The 23,873-nt window shown below is 43.1% G+C and overlaps 1 protein-coding gene across 2 annotated transcripts in view; it reads right to left on the reverse strand.

Annotated features, from left to right (window-relative positions):
• RNF217 (ring finger protein 217) overlaps positions 1 to 23,671 on the reverse strand; it is a 65,440-nt gene extending 41,769 nt beyond the window's left edge. For both annotated transcript variants that reach the window (XR_011680773.1, XM_071437526.1), the window contains exon 1: positions 22,747 to 23,671. Coding sequence is in view for 1 of the 2 variants with exons in the window: in XM_071437526.1 (XP_071293627.1) it covers positions 22,747 to 23,382 (636 nt within the window). In the remaining variant the exon portion in view is untranslated. The remainder of the gene's footprint in view (positions 1 to 22,746) is intronic.
• Between the last annotated feature and the right edge of the window lie 202 nt (positions 23,672 to 23,873).

Consider the following 23,873-nt stretch of genomic DNA (forward strand, 5'->3'; position numbering starts at 1 on the left):
GGTATAATGTATGACATTAAAATACCATCAGTTGTCTTCACCTACAAACAAGGTAACCTATATAAATTTCTTTATGTGATCAAGTTGTTACAAAAGAGCTAAGTCTTGATTTATAAATAATTACTGTGCTCTGCCTTTTTGAAAAGTAACCCATCTCACTGTACCACTACCAACCCACAACACAGCTGGTTTTGATGAAAAGCTGTGCTAATAGAAGGTACCATGAAGTGACAGAAATTGGTAACTTTTACATGGCTTCAGTGATGGATGTGCATGCTGACCCATTTTCAGGAATAAATCTAGCAAAGGCTAATGCAGAGCAAACTTTCAAGCTTCTCCCCATATGCCATCACTTGGATAAACTGTAGATACTGTGCTGTAACTCTAGTGTCACACTACTTCATCAAGTTATTTCTCACAGTGCATTTTATGTTGAAACCCCATTTCGATTCACATTCAGTGCAATGATGGATACAGCCACCACAGGGAGCAAACATCCAAGATAAACAAGTGCAAACAGTACAGCCCTCTCTAGGGAGCTGAGGCAAAAGTTTAAACACTGATTCTGATCCATACTTGGAGAAGCAGAACTGAAGTGTCACCCCAGCTGGGAGCAAATTACCCAAATCACCAAAGAGTTAAACTGTTACCTAAATACCTCTATAGCACAGAAGAAAAAAAATCATCTTATGAAAGTTGAAAGTACAATTCTGTCCCACAATTGATCTAATCCTGTAGAGCGCTGCACTCATCTGGTGCACAGTAATTTTTAAACAGCTTAAAAAACCAGCCAAGCTGTGAGAGTTAATTCTCCTGATGATCAAGCTCTGGCTGTAATTCTGGGGTTGTTACTGTGTCAGGTCAGTCTACCCAAGAATCTGACGGAATAGGGTCTCCACTGAAGCTGGAACTTCAGATTGATTAAAAGACAGTTTGTGTACTGATTGCTGCAGACCTTGTTTGTCAAAAGCAGCTAGAATCTTTATATAATAAACTCATTAGAAACAGCAAAACAAGGGGGGAAGCAGACAATACAGGTGTTGTATACTAGGAAAGTCAAACAGTAACTGTGTTTAGAACAATATATTACACTTACACTTTCTCCTAAAGCAGAGAAAACATGAAGCAAGTTTATTTGAATTCCTAAGGGCAGTACTACCTGCTGACAAGGCAATTAACATACTCATTTCTGCATCAATAGGAGGAGAAACTACAACATCCTATTTTTTACAAATTCTCTTTTATAAAAAGACAAAACAAACCAAACCCACTACTAGTTATCTCATCTGCTGTTTATATATGTAAATCTATGTTTAACAGAAAAGTGTAACATAACATAACCTTTACTACAAACCTTTCACTATTTGAAAACATTGATATGTATTTGACAAAGATGTTGCAAGGTAGTGTCATGCTCAGACAACCTGCTTTTGTGATGGGGCAAAAATGAACAAAGGAAGAGTAAGTCAAGTAACTCAGGGCTAAAATCTCAGTGTTAACAGTGAGGAGGAGACTTCATTTGTGCAAAAGTACCATTGTGAACAGATAAGGCTGTGGCAATACTTGCATGCGGGAAAAAAAAAAAACAAAACAAAAGAAACACCACAAAAAGAAGTTTCATTTCCCTGCCTTAAGTTTTTAATCACTTTGAGAATAACAGCAGTCCCATACAGAGAGTGAATATGGAAAGATGGATAACTGTTGTTAACACTGAATTCAGATCCCTGCAATCATCCTTTTTGGCTGGTTAGAGAGAATGACCTGGAATAGAAAGGTAAAAAGAAGACTCCTACCCACACAGACTTCTCTTTCTGGATGGTATGCCAGGCTTACCCCGTAACACCAGTTTAACCCAATGGCTCCAGTTAAGTGATCAAACACCTGAAAGGTTTGGGGGGAAGGTTCCAGACAGACCTCTCCTATACCAGCTGCTCCCAGTATCCCTCCCCTGGTCTCAGAACCCTTCAGCCACTTCATCAGGTCACAGTCAGCCAAGACTGACATTAACACAGACTCCACCATGACTAATGGATAAAAATTTATGGAAGAAGTCAATGTAGCCTTCCCTACTTACTCTCTCCTTTAGAGAGCAATTGCAAGGCTGCAAGGAGAGAAGTTTCAGTTAGCTAACACAGGAGGCTCAAGTGTTTTTAAATTAAGTTTTCTAATTGATGAAGCAGCTGAATTAATTCCCTCTGTGACACATGATCACTAGTTCACAACCCAAGAGAAAAATGGGAAGCACACAGACAAGGAGAGACTCTTGCAGAGGCAGCAGGCCACCAGTTGCCTTACCTGTCATGTCAATCTACACCTTCAGATCAAGTACCAAGCACATCTCATGTTAACTGTGTTTACTTTTAGGAAGCTACAAGCCCAAAACATGCTTAGTAGCTCCTCTAAGTAAAAAAGAAAAGCTTAAAGGCAACTACAGCACCAGGGCTGGAGGAGTGCCCTTGATCACTGCCTCCATGCAAGTCTAAGCAGCAGTGTTTTCTGCACAGGTGCCAGAATTCCTGTTCTTCAGAAAGCAGCCTGCATTTTGTTATAGCTAGGTGATTATTAGGTCTATGAGTACTAAGGTGTATTTTCCCATTTTGCAGGAGTACTTACAATGCTCAGCACCATGCACGAAAATCTGTCACTGAGCTTCAGGTCTCAGCCCAGCATCTGCCCTAACACCCACCCCCCAGCCCCCCAGGGTCTTCATTGCTTTCCACTTCTGTAGGCACAACTCCTGCTCTCCTCCCAACTGTCTCCCTGAAGGATACAAGAGTCTTATCTGTAAAGCTAGAGCAAGAGGAAATGTTATGAAGTAAGGTTTTTCAAGATGAAAACCTTAATGTTAAAACTTAATGTTATTAAGTAGGTTTTTCAAGATGAAGAAATACATGACTTTTAATGAAACAACTAAAGTTAATAGGTAACCTCAGCAACTTTGGGCCAAGAAGCAGGGAGGAACTCTACCAACAACTGTCACATGCTACAAAACATTATGAAGAGCTGACCATAAGAATAAAACAATGATTACTAAAAGATATACTATGAACAGGACATCTCATTACCTTGACATATACTGCAAGATGGTATTAGTAAATAGGTTTCATTTTTCTATTCCAACAGTAAATATGTTACCTTTGGAGAATCTAAGTTAGAAATGGTTATAGTAGGAGAAACTCCTTACAATCAGAAGAAAACCACTACTTTTTATTTCTGTAGGTACTGCCTACCTCTTTACAAACAAAAGTAAAATTCAAACTTGTCTCAACATCACCCCCTGCAATAAACCAAAATCCAAAACCAGAATAATCAAGGATTATTGAGTACAAAGGTTTAAAAATTGATTAACAGGTCATTATACACCTGGATACTCCACTTCTGCTACCATTAAACTTTTGTGGGGCTGCAGAAACTGGTTTGTCATACTGAAATTTTATAGAAGCATTTTTGCAGTACCAGGAGGTAACAGTTTTCAAACCACCACCACCAGAAAGGACTGGGGACCAGGAGATGGGCAGGTGAAGTGAGGTGAAGAAGGTATCAAGTCAACTATATGCATCTCCACTTCTGAAGCCACAGACTCTAGTAGTAATTGAATCCAATACCAGTTGAGGAAATTCTAGTTTCATTAATTATTTCCAAAGAAGTTATATAGCCCTCAGTGGGAGAAAAGCTACTAAGTAGGAACTGAAGCAGCACAGGAGTAGAAGTTACAAAGCACAGTGATAGAACACAAGAGGGTTTGTACACAAGAACATAGATCTCCAATTCCAGATTTTGCCAGACCAGTAATACAGGACCAACAGATTTCATGACAAAGAGACAAGCAGCTAAACAGAATGATTGTTAGCAAGGAGGAGAAAACTTTTCAAAACTATCTGATTTACATTTCCTTGATATTTTCATTGAAATGGAAACATCCCACATGATGTCAAACACTGACCTGTCTAGCCAAAATACTAGTTTTGTTTCAGATTTTTAATGGGATAAGAACTATTGTTTTTTAGAAAAATAACCCAATACTTCTTCTAGATCCTCCCACTGTGATTATTCCCTATGGTTAAGCAATCATTGACCACCATTTACCACCAAACAAGCTTCTCTAGATGCCTGCAGGGTAGCTGCAGTGATTCATGTCAGAAAGGGGAAAGAAGTTGCAGCTTTGATAGCTTCTTTGGGGAGAGGAAGAAGAGAAGAACAGAAAATTCAGGAAAAAGAAGAGGGACCCATATCAGCCTTTCCTGGGAAATCCTGCCTTTTCTATAACTACCATCTTTTCTCTCCTGCAGTTTTCCCCTTGAAAATGACATCCTCTTGCCCATGGGGGAAAAAAGTCTGGTCTTCAAAATTTTCTGAATCCACCTACTTTTGCTGAATTAAATAATACACACACAGGCTGGCTCACCTCTGAACTGTTCCAGTTGCTCCACATTTTCATCATCCAGTGATGACTCTGCACTCGTCAAGTCTCTTTTTAGCCAGCATCAAACAGCCGAAGCTGCCACTAAAAGCTGCTGCTGTTGCTATGCAGGAAACTGCTGCCCCAAAGCACACTGACTTTCTGTCAGTTTCTTTCAAAATAAAGGCAGGAATATTTGTATTTGTGACTAAAGTAATAATCAGCTGTATTCTTATGCATAGGGTAATCTCATTATAAAGCCATTTTAAATAATGAGGTCTTTGGAGTCTTCTTTCAACCTGTGCTGAAATACCTGTCTAGTAAAATATTTTAATGTAACTATGGTAAGAATTATAAGGTAAGACCGAAGAAAACACTCACATATAGTTCAAGGGGAATAGAAAAGTACCTGAGAGCCTTTCAACTGATCAATGATTCCCCCAAATGATCACTTACATATTATGTTTTCATATGCAGAATAATTATGAAAATTTTGCACAATAAGCAACTTAATACATATGAGAAAGTCTGACAAAACTATGTAACTCAAGAAAGCAATAAACATTATTAAATTAGGAAAAAAAAATGAAACCCCATACCAGTGATAATTTCCATACACTTGCAACATTTTGTGTCTCTAAAGTACAAACCGTTATGCTTAAAAGTGCAAATTGCATTTCAGTTTGATTTCTCATTTGCAAAACTGTAATCAGTAAGAAAGAACAGGCTAGCAAGTCTACACAAAGATAAAACAAATCATGAAAGCATTTTTTAATGTGCTCCTTCAGCAATTTCTGCACATCAAACCTCTAAAGAAAATTATTCATTTCTCATAATAGAATATAAATGTCTTGCAAGTAAGGATGTATTTTTCCTAACACCAGCTTGATTGACCTCAAAGCACAGCTCCTAGTGATTTTGAGTGGCAAAGGTGAATTCAAAACTGAGTCACTGCACTAAGTGGTCATCTGTGAGAAGTCCCCAGGGACTCAACTGGGATCATCCTGGAGGGTTTTAATAGTACCAGGAAGGGGAAAAACTGACAACACAGTTCTTCTACCTTCACTATTACATTTTTCTTCTACCTTCACTATTTACATTATTCTCTCTCATCTCATACTCATGAAAGTCGTAATAATCCTCTACTCAAAAACATTTCTATGTGAGACTATCAGCTTCTACACACTTTTGTCAGCAAGGTGGAAATCAATCCATCACATACAGAGGAAAAAGAACACAACCCTTGATCAAAGGGAATAGCTACTACGAGTAGCAGGCAGTTACTCCATGCTGATCAGTGCTAGGAAGATTTGTGCAGGAGAGAGCACATCCCAGGCAGAGCAAGTGAAGGGAGCAGGCAGAGCCCTGCAGCCTCAGCTGCAGCCCGCAAGCACCCAGCCTCTCCCCTGCCCTGCTGCCTCTGCATCTCTTCTGCTCTCTGCACCAGGATTCCCACACACCACACTGGTCTCACTCCTCACCAACACAGACAGTCAGCCTTCATCCCCTGCATAAGAAGCCTTAGTGGATGTCCACTGGAATGCAGGCTGCCCTCAGGACCCTGCTGTGGCACAGCATCCAGAAACAAGGAGCCTTGTCCCATGCAATTTAATCCACCACAGCATATTACAGGGGTAAAAAATTGCTAGCATGGACAAAAAGTGCATCTAGTTTAAGCCCCATAGGACTAGGACACTGCAGTGCTGTAAGAATTAGTGAGTTAAGCCACCTAATGAAAATATCTGCAGCTAATACATGGTGAAAAACTGCAGTTAAATATTGCATTCCCTGTGTACAGCATTTGTAAATATGAAGATAGACATCCTGCTATACTGAGTTTCTCACCCAGTCACTGAAACACCAAAGATTTTCAGTGAAATAACCTCAATGTGATTTTTGGGGTGGGGGTTGAGTGGGGTTTTTCCTTTTTTTTTTGTTTTTTTTTTTGGGGTTGGTGGTTTTTTTAATTTGTTTATTTTGTTGGTTTGTTTTTTCAACCACAGGAGCAACCAAGTAAGTGAGTTTCTCCAAAGCTCATGCTCAGAATCCTTCAAACTAACTGTTCAGTCAGATTTCCCCCATAGATTCAAGTAGGATGGAACATTTCCAGCTGGAAGAAACCAAGAAAATCTAGAAGTCTGTGTTAGGTCCCTTCAATTCTAACAGCAGACAATAAATTGCACCTGTGATGTAAAAATGATAATTTTAATAAATTAACAATATACTTGCTGAATTCTCAAAGGACTTCACATGATTTTCTTCCTTAGCTTTGACAGCAGACAAATATCTTAGGATGGAAGATCTTGGATTCACATCCTACATGAGACTAGACATACTGCATACATGCAGCTCTGAATACCACACAACAGAAGTACTTTTAAGACACCCTTGGAAAGACCCATTAAATAGTAAATTAGAATGCAATACAGCAAAGAAAATCTGGCCAACCTGCAGGAATTGCTTGAGCTATAACGAGAAAAGTGGAACAAAAAGCAACAAAAAAAGTCCACAAGAGTAGACTAGAACTTTTATTGAGACCCCACTAAAGATGGGGGTGTCCCAATTCTGCCTGTATTCCAGGAACTTTACATTTACTGAGATGTGCAAATTCAGAGAGCAGAGAGTACCTAACAGCAGGAGTTCAAACACAGAAATCTAAAAGAGAACATGAAAGGAGAAAGGAAGTAATGCAAAATGTATATATTTCCACTTTCATTAGATGAGCTGTAATTTAACTTTAGTATGAGAGTTTAATTATTATCATATTCATATTATTACCATAATCAGTGTAATTCAATTGTTTATAGGTTCAAGGAAATTTCAACAATCAGGTACCAGTTCCCCAAATTTACAGTTTTTGTGGAGGAAAAAAAAAATTGCAACTTTACAAGTTTGCAGCTAGTTTCACATGAAACAATACCAAAAAGCAACAGGTTTTTCCCCAAGAGTTACGGTAAAACTGGTTTTTAAAGTAGTTTGAACTGGATCCACAATTGGGCATGATTCCAAGGATTTTTCACTGTGGTCACCATAGGACAAGTATGACTGAACTGCTCTCCTAATTCTGTTTTTCCAGTTTAACAAAACTCCAGAAATCTAGGAGCCATTACTTGTTTGCTTGGGTTTGCACTATGTAGTATTAGCACAACTAATTTATCTATTATACAACCCAAGACATAATATATGCAGATAATTTCTCTAAAACCTATATCCCCCCAAAAAAGATTTCTAAAATGTGAATAAGTAGTGAAACCAACAGTATGCCAAAACAACACTAAATTTCTTGATGCCATGTGATGTGTCCTGTAAGTTGGACAGTGAGAGCTTCTCTGTTATTAAAAAAGCCCTTTTTTTTTCTGGTCTCATTAGTGCAGCCCTACCTACCCAGCTGTATTAGTCACTTCCTGCACAAGGACATTTGGACACCTACATGGCATCAAAACACCTCTTAGTCCATCTAACACAGTATAATATAGGTTTAACTAGAACATTAAAGCTTCAATTGAAGTAAACCTGTCTCTTGTGACATCACACACAGGAACTCTACTGCTTCAGAAAGATTAGATCTTTATCCCAATGCCCTCCTACCCCAACCAAATTCGGTTCAAAGATAGGAGGAGGAAAAAAGGAAGGAAAAGCAGATAAATTAAGGCTTAATCTCACAGTTATTCCATTCTCTTATAGAATGGAATCGAGCTTGACAGGTAAGAAAAGGGAGAACAAAATCTATCTCTTCTGCTACTTCAAGGAGATAGGAAGGTGCCTTCCAAAACGTTTGGTAAAAACCAGTGCAACAGTAAGATAACACTACATGCTTATATACTTCCAAATTTCACAATTGTTCCACTTTGCAAACAAAACTATTCGTGTAATAGAAGCTATTGAGCTCTGTCTTCAAAACCAGTGTGCTGGAATCACAGCTGAGTAACAGAGTAACACAGGCCAGCCCAGAACTTCTGCAAGCCACAGGGAACAACACTTCCCATGACCATTCACTGCTTTGAACACACTTCAGTCTCCTCTCCAGTGGTGTACACGGTAGCAAGGAACAGAGAAGCCAGCTGTATATGATGTGTCATGAAGGTTCAACCAAGTGTCTTAGCTGAACACAACAGAGTGACAACAGCAGTGCAAAGCATGGACAGCTCTCAGGGAAATCCACTCTCTGCTCTAAAGCCTTCATCAGACAAAAGGATGTGACATGTAATTACAAAGATCCTCCTGCAAGGAAGTTTCTCTCCTGCACAATTAAACATTGCCGGGAAGAAAAACAAGAGAAACACTTCAAGACAACAGAAATAAGAAAAGTTCACAATTGAGTAATTTTCACTTGAATGGCACTGATGAACTATCTATAATGTGACCAAGTTTATCTTCAATTCTGTAAACCTTTTCAGAGTGCTACTACAAACACTGTATGCAAAAGGGTCACTGTGAAAAGGAAACTGCATTTCAAAAAACTCTTGACAGGGGAAAGGAAACTTATCCAGGAAAAGGAAGAGGAAAGAGAGCAAAAGTTGGAAGCTGGTGAGGACAGAGGTCACTCTCCAGGATCTTTACAGCACTCACTAGATAAGCATATATCTTTTGAAGAAGCTCAACTTCCTGCCATAAATAAAGGTTTTATAACCACTCAAAATATGTACCAGCAGCGATTTATTTCTTTTCATCCATCCTATTACTTGGGCAGTAGCACTGCATTTTTCAGGTGTTTCAATAGATGATTACACAAGATATACTATAATCTGATATATTCCAGAGAGAGTTCCCATCAGTTTTCCCACCATGGCTTACATATATCAAGAAATCCATTAAAACTATACAACTGTCAGAAATATTTTCAATGTTTCAACACCTGCTGTTGGTGTCAGCATATGTCAGTTTTCATGTTTGTGCAAGGTTTGTTCAAATCCAGAAGTAGGCTTGCTATGATCCAACTGCTGCTCATACTGATTGCAGAGCCAAAATTTGCATCTATCAGTGCTTCCATTAAATTTGTCTTTCCAGACAGACTTCACTGGTGAACTCGGAGACATGAAGTGATATAACCCTGCAGGAGACCCGTTTAGTCTCGTATAAACCTAACTTAACAAGAACTGAATAAAAAAGATTCTTTCATGTTGCACAGTCTTCAAAGGTGCAAACACATACAGAACATTAAAAACATAAGGCATGTATGCACGGCTACCAAGCCTCTAACTCTATGCAGTATTTATTGATTTTCCCTGTGGATCTAACTCCTACATAAAGCAGCTATAAAGAGCACAACAGCATCAACAAGCTCATCTAGACAGTTTGCAGATGTATTTCATGACAAGTACAGAAACTCAATGTTTATTGCATCTCAGCAGCAAAGCCCTCCCTATGTACACCAGGTCAGGCATGCAGCCAGGACAGACGTCACCATAATCCCTAATAAACCACCTTGCAAGCACCCTGAGATTCCAAAGGACTACCTGGCAGCCAAGATAAGTACTCTAAGAATGCCAAAATCTTTCCATCAAACTTGACAGATACTGGTATATAAAACAAGAAGGGGAAAAAAAAGAGAAGAAGAGAAAGCAACAACTTAAGAGTGACATATCAGGAGATAAATCCAGAATGATAATACTGCAGCCTGTCAACTGAAGCACACAGCTAACGAACAGACAAGGACATTCAACATCCAGCTACTTCCTTCCAGTAATTTACAGCAAATTTGCCCAGGTGGTAATAGTTAGTTTCACCAAAAAAAAAAGTCTTTTTCAAAACAGACCCCACGCCCAAATCACATGATTTCAGAGATTGTTTTTCAATGTTACATAGCTCCTCCACCTTAACCATCTGTTCTGTTCATTGTTTTAATGTAGAAGCAATCAGTGGAAACTAAAACAATCACTGGTCTTTGCTAAATGTTCTCTCTCACAAGTTTCTTTATACAACAGCCTGCATGCATTCCCTTGGAGAGTTATTTCACAAAGGCATCCTCTATAGCCTAGGTCAACTCGGGTAACACCAATGCAGTCTCTCCTCTGCCAGCAGAGGGAAGGAACTACTTGAAAATTGCTCTGATTCAGCCAGAACAGTCTAATCAGAAACTGTCCCAAAAACTCAGGTTTGAAATTTATTTGAAAGCTATCTCTCCTAAAACCAGTGTGAGATGCCTGACTTCACCTTCCATACAAACAAAATAATGCCAGATACAGAGCACTGTTTGAAGCGCGCTGCAAGCAGGTACTCGTTGGGCATTACGAAGTATTTTACTGTTTGCGACGGTCAAGAAAAACGTAACCCCAGACAATAAAACTCTTCTACCATTTCCTCACTGGACTCCAGCTTCTCAACAAAGTGCACTGAGAAGCCCAGGCAGCCTTACCATCTAACTGAGACAAATTCAGCACACAGTGGGGCCACAAAGACAACCTTCTTTTGAGAGTACTAAGGGTGCTGGCTTTGCGAACTGCTGTGATACCACACCTTTCTTCACGATTTCAGAGACTGGAAAGATGCTCCCAAATGCCTCTCTCTGATAGAGGCTCACACTGATTTCTAGCAATTCATTGCAATTTTTAGAGTTTTGTGTTGTGCCAAATATTCTTTACAAGCGCCTACCCAAATGACAACCTCTTCCATTTAGACAGAACAGTTATTTCTTCTCCCAGTTCTGCTTATGCTCAAGTAGAGAATTCTGCATCTGCACAACAGCTCTTTCCTCCTTGCAGTCCTCCTTAGTGCCATTTTTCTTAAACCTGATTTATTGGCTTTACATCACCTGGTTTGTGGGGGGGGAGGGATTACAAGGGTGGCCTCTGTAAGAAGCTACCAGAAGCTTCCTCCATGTCCGGCAGAGCCGGTCCCTGGTGGCTCTAAAGACGGATGTGCCGCTTGCCAAGGCTGGGCCCATCAGAAATGGTGGTAACACCTCTGGGGTAACAGATTTAAACAAGAGAAAAAGAAGTTGTTGTGAAGATGTAATTGAGGCCAGAGAAGAGCAGAGTGAGAATATGTGGGAGGAACAGCCCTGCAGACACCAAGGTCAGTGCAGAAGGAGGGGCAGGAGGTGCTCCAGGCACCAGAGCTGGGATTTCTCTGCAGCCCACAGTGCAGACCATGGTGAGTCAGGCTGTGCCCCTGCAGCCCATGGAGCTCCACAGCGATGCAGAAATCCACCTGCAGCCCATGGAGGAGATCCATGCTGGAGCAGGTGGATGCCTGAGTGGAGCCTGTGACCTGGTGGGAGACCCATGGAGAGAGGGGCCCCTGCTGCAGCAGCTTGTCCTTGGGGGACTGCACCCTGTGGAAGTGTGACCCATGCTGCAGCAGTCTGAGGAGGACTGTTGTCTGTGAGATGGACTCAGGTTGAAGAAGTTAGCAGAGAACTATCTCATGTGGGAGGGATCCCACGATGCAGCAGGGGAAGGGTTCCTCTCCCTGAGTGGGGGGGACAAACTCCTGATGTGATGAACTGACCAAAATCCTGATTTCCAGTCTCCTAGTTCCCTTGGGTAGGAGGTGGAGCTGGGAAGGAGGGAAGGATGAGGAGATGATGTTTTAAGGGTTTATTTTGCTATTATCCTGCTGATTTTGTTAGCAATAAATTTAATTAATATCTCTAATTTGATACAGTTTTTCCCATTATGGTATTTGGTGAGTGATCTCTCGCTGTCCTTATCTCAACCCCAAGTATTTTCTCTCTCCTGTCCAGAGGAGGACAGAGAGTGGCTTTGGTGGGTGTCTGGCATCTGGCCAGCATCAACCATCTACACCCAAGACTCCAAATGAAGCCTTACCACATACAAATGCCTCACTGCTCTCCTCTCTATACTAGAGCCTCAAATTGCATTCAGGTTTTTAGTGGTTTCATCATTATCAGGCATTTACATCATCTGCCATCATTGACTGAGATCTCCCATCTCCTACTAACATTCCAACAGCTGGACAAACTCATACTTGAAAAATAAAAACAATCAAAGACTTCTTCCTTGCTCCTTCTTTTCACCATAAGGATAGATAAAATTCTCCTACGTGGAAACTCAATACAGAAGCACAACGATAAGCTAGTATCGTAAAACTTATTGTCTGGTGCCAGTTCATTACTGATGCAATGAAATGGGACTCCTGCTCTCCTCTCCTTTCTCCAAACATCTCAAAGCTGCTCACTAAAAAACATGCTTCTAGCCTGTGAAAGCTGTAGTCACGGCCCAGTGCACATGCTAGAGCTTTTCTAAAAATCTAGATTAATTTTAAAAAGAGGTTTAATATTTTTATGGGTCAAAAGCAGTACACCTACAGAAACAAACAAAAAAAAACCAATTAGAGTGGAAAAGAATATGCTGGAATAGTCATTATTTTGATTGTCTTCTCCAACAGAAATGTTAGGTATTTTACTTATACCAAGAGACTGTATGACCAAGCTCAAAAGAACCTTCCTATCAAATTTAATTACGCATACCAGTTCTTCCATGACAGTGCCATACCTTGCTCTGCTGTATGTTTTTTAATGTCTTATTCAATACCAATGTGCATTTTGTGTTTTTGCAGAAAAAGAAATCCCAAACAAAACAAAACACTAAAAAACCTAACACCCCTATCCCCATCCACCAAAAAAACCCCAACAAAACACAACCCACACAATAAAACCGCCAAATTCTTCTATAATTTTAAGTTCTGCATCTTTTCACTTGTTATTCAAACAGATTAGGAACAACAAGAGGCTTCCTTTGAGAGCTCTGTGGTGCAGAAAAAAAATTCTCTCAAGAAAATAACAACCATACTTGGCATTTCTTGGCTGCAGCAAACTAAAGCTGTTGAAACAAGCAAGACCAAGAGAGAGGTTCCTCATTTGCAACAATATTCACATGAAAAATTTCACTTGTAAGACTATCTTCAGAATAATCTATGTTACAAAACACATGAGGATGCTTTAGAATTCAGCTAGTTGAAAGCTCATATGTAATGATGCCACAGGCAGTGGAGACAGGACCAGTGGATACCAGCCTGGGCTTGACTGGGCACCTCAGAGCTGGGAGCAGCTTGAGTAACTCCCTGGACCCTGCCTATCCAAGAGCTGTGGGTGCAGATGCACCTTAGGCACTGGATAAGCTGTAACTTCCGTCTGGATTGTGAAAGAGGAAATGATGCAGCAAAAGGACCAAACTGCAGTTTTGATTTCATTGAGCTCAAATGAAAACCCTCATCTGCCCCCTTTGTGAACATGTCAATTTCAAATGTTTTGGTTTGACAGGCTGCCACAGTTGCCAAAATTACCTGCTTGACTTAGCACTTTATTCAGTGAAATGTTTATTTCACTTGCGGTGAAATAAACATTTGTATATTGTGCATAACACAATTAGAAGCTGGGTATGAATAAAAGTAGCAAAAATTACTGTGAAGGGTTACTTTTTAAACCAGATCTTTTTTTTCTGATGATGGATCAAATGATGCACAAATAGTAGGGAACAAGTAGCAGACTGGGGTAAGCAGCACTGCTAGCTAAAACCACTGTATACCATCAGCTTTAGATAAGTTTCCTTTTCTTGACACGGAGAGAAAATAGAATGAGATCCAGAACTCCTTTTAGATCCTTAATTTACCAGAAGTGATAGTCTGGCCTTGTCTGACAACCTGTCATGGCTTGGGTGAGGTTCTCATGAAGCATTACGCTCTGGGATAATTCAGGTAGGATTTGATGAGTGGCTTTCACTGCAAGAACAACAAATCAAGCCTTGACATGAAATACCTACTTTGCTGAGACAAAAGCACTCAGCGATGTCCATCAGTAACAGCTGCACCTCACTGCAGGGAAGATTTATATCTTACTGACTGGGAAGATGCTAGTAATTTAAAGTAAAGTAAGAACTCCAAATAATGTCTTGAAAGAACTGATATCTTCAGAAGCTTGAAAATTACTCTTTAAATGTTACTGAGAAATACAACAAAAGCAAGGCTGAATTTACTTTCCATTGTACAAATGAGTGAAAATTTCTGAGTCTGCTTGATTTCCACTTCCCTTATGTAAGACAAATGGGGACCACCAGATATATGCATACTTTGAAATATCCAGATTTTAATACTGTATTTCACTTTGGCCACTTTGAGGCCTAGGTGCACCTGTATATGTCAATATGCATAAATGTCTAACAAAAACAACACTTAGACTGAACTCCAGTGTTTCACAACTCCTTTTCTAACCTCCATATACATCTGTTCATCACAGAAAAACGTGCTAACATGTACATTTTGTAGTTGGTATGCAACACTAGGCATCTACATACTGTGAGCTATCATTGCTCTTTTGCAGATCCATCAATTCCAAAAAGGTCCAAAGTTGCATGTTCTTTCCCATTTTTAACCTGCATGCTAATGCCATAAAGTTAACTAAACAGTTTCCAAGCTACTGCACAACTGAACTGCACACGCATGTAAAAAAGCACTGAGCAATTCAAATGCTTGCTCCTGTGAGGCTTCTAAGGGGACAAATTCTACACCGCACAGGTGCACTGCAATGGAGAGGCATAAGATGTCCTCTCCCCAGCTAACACTCTCATAGTGAGCAACATTAAAATGGCTGAAGGTTTAAGAAGCCCCTCTCCACATTTCTTTGCCCCCCTACAGCAGCAGTAGTACTGACTGTAGTGAAGGACACTGTATTATTTTTGCTTCTGCAGGGAAATGGCACCTCACAGGCACTCTGTAATTGTGTCACAGATGGGATGCTTTACCTACCTACTCCACCCACCCTGCTCCAATGGGGTATAGAAGTCTTCCAGCAGCTCAGTAAAACAGTAACCCATTATTTTCCTGGAAGTTCTATACTTTAAACTGAGTTTAGAATCCTTACTATTTTTTTTTTCTTTTTTAAGGCTAGATTTATTTCCTGCCTACCTCCATCCAACAGGAAACCAGAAAAAGAGCAAGTCCCATTTCACTTTCTGGCCACCATTTACCAGAATAACTGGCCAGTATTCAGCTGCAGCTTTAAACAGAGGCCAAGGATCCACCCTACTTGGAGGCCACCAACCTTCACAATTCCCTTTTGTTTTATGAAAGCTTACCCTGAGCAAGTCCACCTTCTGGAGCAATCCAATTCCTACACGATCATCATGCCCTTCCCATCCCAGCAATCTTCTTCTCCCTTTTCTTCCTTCCTTGTATTGTGTGAGCCACCCCACAGAGCCACGTCACAGCTGAAACAGTTTGGATAGGACTTCCCTTTCCTACAAGCTAAAGGGACAGAATCACTCAGATCCCCATTTCACACCCCCAAGCTGATACACCACCATTCCTACAAGATCAGGAAGCCAAACCAAGTAAATCAGAGAGGCACCTGCCTTTGCTGCCATCCATATCATGTTAGTGGTAGAAAACAATACACAATGGCATCAGGATGACTAAGCTTGAGAAATAAAACTTTGCCCTTTCTATTTCCCAGTAGAAAATCTTATATTGTTCGTGCTGTACTTAATAAAAACATCACTGTGGAAAATTAGTGCTCTGCAGTCTACTTAGCAAGCTTGTAAGGAAATGGAAGTGTGACAAACTTGGAAATTTCTTTACCTGTTCATAGACTCCTAATCTAGAAACTGCACAGCCTTTCTCACAATTAAATAAGTAAATGAGAGCAACAGCACATCCCAACAAGGCTGTCAATGAAAATATACATCAATCTCAAATCAAAGCAGTGAGGCAGCATCTAAAGTAAATGGATGTTCTAAGGACTTGAACACGGAACCTAAGCCATTTCAGGTTTAATTCCAAATCTGGCCTAAACTACTGTTAAACTTCTGACCTTCCACACTGAAATCCATAAAATTTTCTTCTGAGTAAAGCCTTGAATTTTTCACCCTAATTTTTAATTTCGAAGTAAAATTAATTTCTTTGCCTTACCAAAAATTTTTCAAGTACTTAAAAAGGGACTCAAAAATTAAATAGCCTTTTCACGACAAGGCAAATTTGTCACTTTTTCCAGTACAAAAAAAGTAGTATTTGGCTAACAAAGCCCTATAGACAAGGACTTTTTTACTTTTAAAATATAATTAATCAAGAAAATACTTTAAAAAAAGGAGCAAGAGAAACATAAGCACAAGCAGATAAAGCATACAGAAAGACAGATAAACCTGTGTGGCTAAGTAATGTACTTCTTCAGGGGGAAGCCTCCAGTTTGAATTCTTTAAAGAAATTACATCCCTTACACCTCTTAATCATTTTGACAATGTACTGACATCCTGGCCATTTAAAATACATACTTTCCTCGAGCCTGGCTGGTTTAGACAGCAGGAAGCAAGATATTTGTACAAGAAGAAAAGAGGAATGAAGGGCCAAGAGGCCCCAAAGCAGTTGGAAGAACAGTTGCTCTGGGTGGAGAAGCAGTTATGGGGCAGAGGTGAGCTGAAGGCCTTCCTAACCCTCACTTAACTCCTTCATTTCTTTTTGTTTGGGCAACTAAACACCAACAGTTCACTTTTCAATTCATTTAGTTTTACATTCCTTGGACTGATTTCATACCTGTGCCTGGTAGCTGCTGTGAGCAGCTGGTGGGGGTGGTGGGAGGGAGGGCTGGCAGCAGATGATCTCCTGATGGCTCAGCCTGTCTGTGGTCCCCAAAGCCAACACCACCCACAGACCAGCGAGGTGACAGACAGCTGACAAGGAGGGCTTCTGCTTCACAGAAAGAACACATTTTCATTTTAAGTCTCAGCCCCAACTAAAACAAAACTGGTTCTCCATCTCCAACTGCAATTTCCCATTCATAGGAAAACTCTACACCTCAATCAACTTTACTATCAGCCTCAGCCAACTCATGGTATCACCCATCATAGCACCCACCATTTACCCTTACCACTCGATACCAACATCAACAATTTCATGATGCCATTCACCCTCCCCTCAGGAACTGAGGCCTTTCTCCATCAGCAAAACCCTTCCTGCAACTGTTCAAACACGACACCATCTATTCTAATCTCAGTATCTTAGATCCCAGAGTTTTACTGAAAATGTTCTTTGCTGTAAGAACAGCTCTTCTGCTTCACTTCACAACAGCATGGCTAAGAAAGGACAGCCACAATTCCAGCTCTACACCTGCCAAACACTTACCCAAACAAGAGGAAGTCATAGCTAGCCACAAAGAGTAAGCTTGAAGCTACTCCTGCACAGGGAACAAACATACCATGTGCAGTGCCTGTATGCTGACAGAGTACCTAGGCCTACACACAGTGGGAACTAGGTGGCATTATCATTCAAGAACATTGCTCAAAAACAGTTTTCTTTAAAATTAATTTCAAAGCATATTCATCAATGCTGGATTTTGTAAACTGTTCCAAACTTAAGTTTTGGCATAAACTGCATTCACCAAGAAGCACTGAAAATGGACTTAAAGTCTGCCATGTATCTTGTCAACTTGAAAGAGTTGAGAGAGGTAACTCTCACAATCTTAGAAGGACCTGGGTAACATCCTGAACTGTGACATCTGCCTATGCAGCAGCATTTTCACACTGGTACTGTATACAACACATGAGGAGAACACTACAGACTTTCAGAAGCTGCTTGCTGAAAATGTCAGAGTAGTTTAGGTGCTCCTGTAGCTTATAGGCTGCTTGCATCTGATGGACCAAGTCTATCTGCCTTCTTCTCCTCAGGAGCACAGCCAGCTTACAGTGGCTGAGGCTACTGATTTGATTTAGAAAGCCTGTAAACCAGCAGGTTCTTTTCTCCTCTTGCACCTCTCTTCCTCCTTTGGAAACTTCTGCATCCTTGCAATGTCAGCTGGAGGGGTGGTCGTTCACCCTGCCATGACCTCCTGGCAGGCAGTGTGCAGCCGTCCCAGCAATCGGTAGCTGGTGTTAGAGCAAGGTTTTAGATTAATTACACTCACAAACACAGAGCTGCTTCTGCACTGAATGACAGTGGCCTTTCTGAGCTCTGGTTTGACTCAGGGCACAAGCAGCTCATTAACCATCAGATGATTCAGCACTTGGTGCCTACATTTCTGCTGGCTGGTTTTCATCAGCAGACTACAGCTTTGAAGATGTATCATTTATATGATACTATCAGACACCTGACGAGACACAGGTGTCAAGGCCCTCCAGCTCCAAGCCAGTACTAGTTTTATGTGATGCAGACTGCTCTCCAATTTTACTCTTCACTATGCAGGTTTATAATCACATTCCCCACAAAAATCCTGATGTAACAGTCCGCAGATTTTTTTCTCCAGCTCTTTCAGAAAGAAATCATGCACAGAAAAGAGGGGTCAAAAAAAAATCTCAGGTCACAGACAGAGAAAGAGTGAGGTCCTGAGCAGAGGAAGGATGATCTCCACATTTCATGGTCAGAAGAAAGAAGGATTTTTGTCCCACCAAAGCTAACCATGCAGAAAATGCTGTCAGATGCAGTCCTTCCCCACCCCCAACCATTCCTTCTGATTTACTCATGGCTACTAATCTCATTAGAGTTCCTATAATTAAAGCACCAGAAAATCTGATGGAGAATACAGTATGGTGTTTAAATTAACTCACGAAAAGTCTTTTACTATAAGAATGACTACTCCAACAGTGTTACAAGATTTACAAAATAAAGCTTCACTAATGAGCACAGCATCAAAACTGGATTATCAAGTTTCCCTGTTTGCATGTAGAAAAAGCAGGCACTCAGGTTTCTATATAACTTTTGCAGCCATTTTATAGGAAAAGTGAAATGCTCCCTCTTACATAAAGATACAAGCAGCCCAGAGTGGTTAGGCAGTGAATCACTCTTTTAGCAAACCTTGGTATGCTCAGTTTCTGAAACAATTTGGGTTTGGTGCCATGTTTAATGAAGAGAAAGATGGGAAGTAAAGGAGGTGAAGGAGATACAGATGCAATATTACACCTGTGAGATTAAGTGTCCTGGTTCTTGCTTCCCTATCCCAAGTTTGTATCCTGGATGACAGAGTGCAGAAACCCACAGCTTCCAGCTGCATGGGAAATGGTTCTTCCACACTTTTGATCCCAACCTCACTCAACATACACCTGTGAGTCCATGGAGGGAGAACACTGGCCCTTCAGACAATCACACTCTTGAACCTCACCCATTAAGCATAACAAACAACAGCTCTGGGCTGCATCAGTTCCTGGGGACATGGCTTGCTGGGACCTGACTCAGGCTCCGTGGGATCCACAAGAGATCCTGAGCTCCACAACAACCCATTACCCATACCCATCAATTACCACATCATCAATTTCTTTGAGTCCAAACAAATGGTCACAGAACTTTTTTGTGAATTGTAGATCAACTGGTCATACTCAGACCCCAAAGAGCCCTGAGTGCTCTGTGACTATCAGGATGTGAGACAGAATAGCTAAATTGAGGTCAAAGTAATGTCACATGATTTCCCAAAGTCAGGCTCCAGATCAGCCTGGGCATTCCAGGCTCGCCTGCTAAGCTTCTGCTCCAGCCACTAAATCTTTGAAAGGGATTATGCAGCAAGGTGCCAGTGATAAGACTGGACTTGACCTCTAAGGACCTTCAGATGTTACCCTCATTTTCCAGCATGATGAGCAACAACTCTGCAGTTGGAGTATTTTCATCTGGCATTCCTTTTAAGAATGCCTAAAACTTTGGTTGATTTTTCTTATCTATAAAGGGCTTGAAGGCAGAAGTTCTGATGCTCTTATATGTTTGCATAGAAGAAAGCATGGTGCATTAACAGAGTTTTTATTTCGCTACTCCATTAAACATCATTTCAGGAATCACAATGAAGCTATCATGAAGAATACAACTTTCTCCAGTGAGAGAACACACACAGACATCAAAGACTACACAAATTATTTTAAGTGCTATACTTCTGCCAATATATTCCACATTTTCAGCATGAGAGACCACTCCTCCAGAGATGTAGAGTCAGCCAGGGCTGAGATTACTATTTCTCTGACAAGAAAACCAGATCTAAACTATTCACAATGCTGCTTGGCTTTTTTTTTCAATTGTTTTTTGTTTGTTTTCAATTTTACGTACATTCTTAAATTGGGCTAATCATATCCAAAAGTAAGACCTTTTAAAATTTTCAAACAAAACCAGCTTTTCAGCATTTATACCTTTTGAACATCTCATAATTTTTTTTTAATTTCCTACAAAAAATGCAAAGTCTCAAAGATGAAAGGTAACTTGATTTCTAACCTATACTGGCTTTTCACTCATCCTTCCCAGAAATTCTTCTAACATAACTGAGACGGAGATGCCTTTCTCTCTCCCCAGGATGACTCACAGGGTCCTTCCACTGCACAAAGGAAAGAGATCACTTCTTGTTCTTCTTGAAGAAATATTGCTTTCTTATCCTTTTCAAAAAGGAAGATAAGGGAAGAACACATTGGACTGTTATTTGTTGCATTTTGTTTCACTTTTCCCTAACAAATTTATCAAGCAGCTAAAAAATTCTGCCTGGTCATAAAAGCATCTGTAACAACATGTCCACAGAAGTGCTCTGTGAATCTCACTTCTCAAGATCAGCATCCCTGCCCCACCTTTAAAGCACAGCAGCTAAGTACCCATATGGCTATGTGCCATATGGGTGTCTTTCTTTCCCCAGCCACTGGGACCAGCTTTGCAGGTGCTTAGCAATAGTAGTGGCTTCCTTGAAGGGCATCCCTGCATACACATCCAGCACCTGGCCAATGCTAAACCCACTGCATAGCACATATACCCACTTCCTAGGCCAGACAACTATTTCAGCCACCAAGCTGCTGCTTCCTCCTCCCAGAGTTCAGCCTAAACCAGGCAGAAGAGTTCTTCAGGATGGCTTTAGATACCAGATCATGTAAGTTCCATTACATCACTGTAAACTGCAGGCACCTGCAGGACATGGGGAAGATCACCCTGGCATCACAACTCTTGTCAATTTCCAGCTTAAATGAAAGGCAATACTCTGACATATGACCTCAGTGGCAGATATCAAAGCAGCACAAATGTGCACTGACAATATAATCTAAAAACTTAGTGAGAGTTTGCAGTCTACCACTTATCTACAAATCAAATCATTCTGTGCATGAAGTCTCAAGAAGGCCTATTAAGTGTTCCTGAGTTTCAGTGTTACAGGAAACACACAAAACATTAACTCTGACCATCCAATCCATCAGTTCCCAAGTAAAGCCCTTCGCTATTATCTAAACACATCCAAACAAGATCATAAAAATGCTACCGAGTTTACTATTAGCCAAAACAAATACTACCAGCACCAGCAAATGCTACATAGGCTACCAGGGCCCAGAGAGGAGCAACTTGCACTTCACGTGCAATTTCCAAGCAGTGAAATGTACTCTGGTCAGAAGAGGCCCGTCAACTATTTATGGATTGCAGGAGTAGCTGTAGTCATCCATTCCTTCCCTACACGTACAGCCCAGCAGGAGCACAAACTGCCCCAGCACAGCACCAAGCCCCAAACAGGTGAAAAAATTCATTCCACCAACAAACTAGCATGTTTCCACCAGGCACATCCTAAAAGCTTCTGCTGAATAAAAGCATTAACATGGTACGCAACAGGTTTAGTTGATTTTGTTTTTCCCACACACACCATACTTCTCCCATTGTTCTTCGTGTTTAGGGTATGACTACACTAGCAGTAGAAACACACAAATATTCGGTGTGCTAAACTAACTACAGAAAACATTAGCGAAGACAGAGCTTAGTTATCAAGCTAATTTCGGTTTGACATAGCAGTTCTGCCTGACAAAACAGTGATGAACATGTAAGCACCCTATATGCCAGCTATCTACCAGGATGAGGAGTTGCCTGCCCAGGATGGAGAAGTTGTTTTCAATTTTTTTCCTCCTAAGAAGTTATTGTTTACTGTTGTTAACTGCAATTGTTCACCAACAGTCACACACACACTATTTTAAGCTAGCACAACTGGTGCAACACCAAACGCAGTGTCCTGCGAGGAGCAGGCCGAGCGGCTCCACCACGGGCCCGAACATCGAGCGGCAGCGGGCAAAACCCCCGGCTCCAGGAGCCGCTTCGGAGGCGGCTGCCAGTGCTCCCGAACTCCGCTCCTTATCACTCCTTGGCCGCCTCTTACAAGAAAACTGGTGCCGCCGGTCAGGTCACAGCAAGAGTTTGAGATTTCAAAGCGAAAATTCTTATAAAGACGGCGAGAGCCTAAAAACGCATTAGCGACCAGCCCGACCAGCCGCGTACGAACGCATAGAGAGCAGCACTTCGGGAACGGGCGGTCGCTGACTCCGCAGCTCGCACGCAGGTGGCGGCCGAACGCGTTCCGTACGGGACGGGAAAGACTCGCTCTCCCTCCGCACCTCACGGCCCAGCCCCGCTCGCCGGGCTGCCCGAGCATACTGCGGCCACAGTCCCCCCAGCACACCCCGGCTGCGCCCGCTGGGAAATACCTGGGAGCTGAGGTACCGCCGGAGGCACTCCTCGCACACCGCCTTCTTGCAGCAGGACAGGGGCTTGATGGGCTTCTCCTCCAGGCACACGCGGCAGCTCAGCACCAGCAGCGGCCCGAACTCGCCCGCGATCAGCCCGGAGAAGGGCTCGGGCAGCAGGTACAAGTCCACCACCTCGATGCTCCCGCCGGACGACAGCGGGTCGTCGCCCGACACCACCCCGCGCCGCGCGGGGGGCTGCCCCACGCCCAGGCCGCCGCGGGGGGAGCCGGGGGCCGCCGCCGGCCGGTCATTCTCCACGCAGTAGACGGTGCAGTACACGTGCCGCCGGGGGGGCCGGCGGCGGCCGCTGCCTCCCTCCGGCCCCTCCTCCGCCGGGGCCGCCGGCTCCCCCGAGCCCGGCGGCTGCTCCGGCCCGGCCGCCGCCTCCGCCTCCTCTTCGGCTCCTCGCCGCTCCGGGCCGGCGGCGGCCGGCGGCAGCTCTCCGCCTCGCCCCGGCCCGGCCGCCCCGCCGCCCGGGACCGCCTCTCGCGGCGAAGGCGGCTCGTCCGGGCCGGGCTCCCGCGGGTCCCCGACCGGGCTCGGCGGCGCAGCGGCCGCCCGCGGGGGGCTCAGCGAGCTCTGCTGCTCCCCCATCGCAGCCCGCCGCCGCTCCTTCCCATCCAGCCGCCTCCCGGCCCCGCTTCTGCTTCCGGGTCCCGAGCCCCGCTGCGCCGAACCCCGCGCTGCCCGCCCGCGGGAGCTGGCCGCCGCCGCCCGGTCTCCCCGCCGAGGGGCTGCGGGCGCGGGGGAGGGAGCGGCGGCAGCGGCGGGCGCCGCTCCGGTCAGCGCCGCCCGCGGGGTGCCGGCCCGAGCCCGACCCCCATGCCGGGGAGGACGCGGGCAGCCTCCCCTGGTGCCGCGGGGCAGCGCGCCCGGCCGCGCCCCGCAGCCGCCCCGGCCCGCCCCGCGCGTCACCGCCCCCCGCCCGCGGCGGCCGCCCCGCCGGGCGCGCCCGCCTCCGCCCCCCGGGCCGGCCCGCCCCCGCCCGCGCTGACGCAGCTGCTCGGCTGCGCCCCTCATTCAGCCGTAAACACTGCGTGGCTGCCGGCACGGCAGCGCCCGGCGTCGGCTCCGCCAGGCGTTGT

Source organism: Agelaius tricolor, unplaced genomic scaffold (assembly GCF_023055355.1).
Source record: "Agelaius tricolor isolate 1412-34295 unplaced genomic scaffold, bAgeTri1.0.p SCAF_1, whole genome shotgun sequence".
Classification (NCBI taxonomy): domain Eukaryota; kingdom Metazoa; phylum Chordata; class Aves; order Passeriformes; family Icteridae; genus Agelaius; species Agelaius tricolor.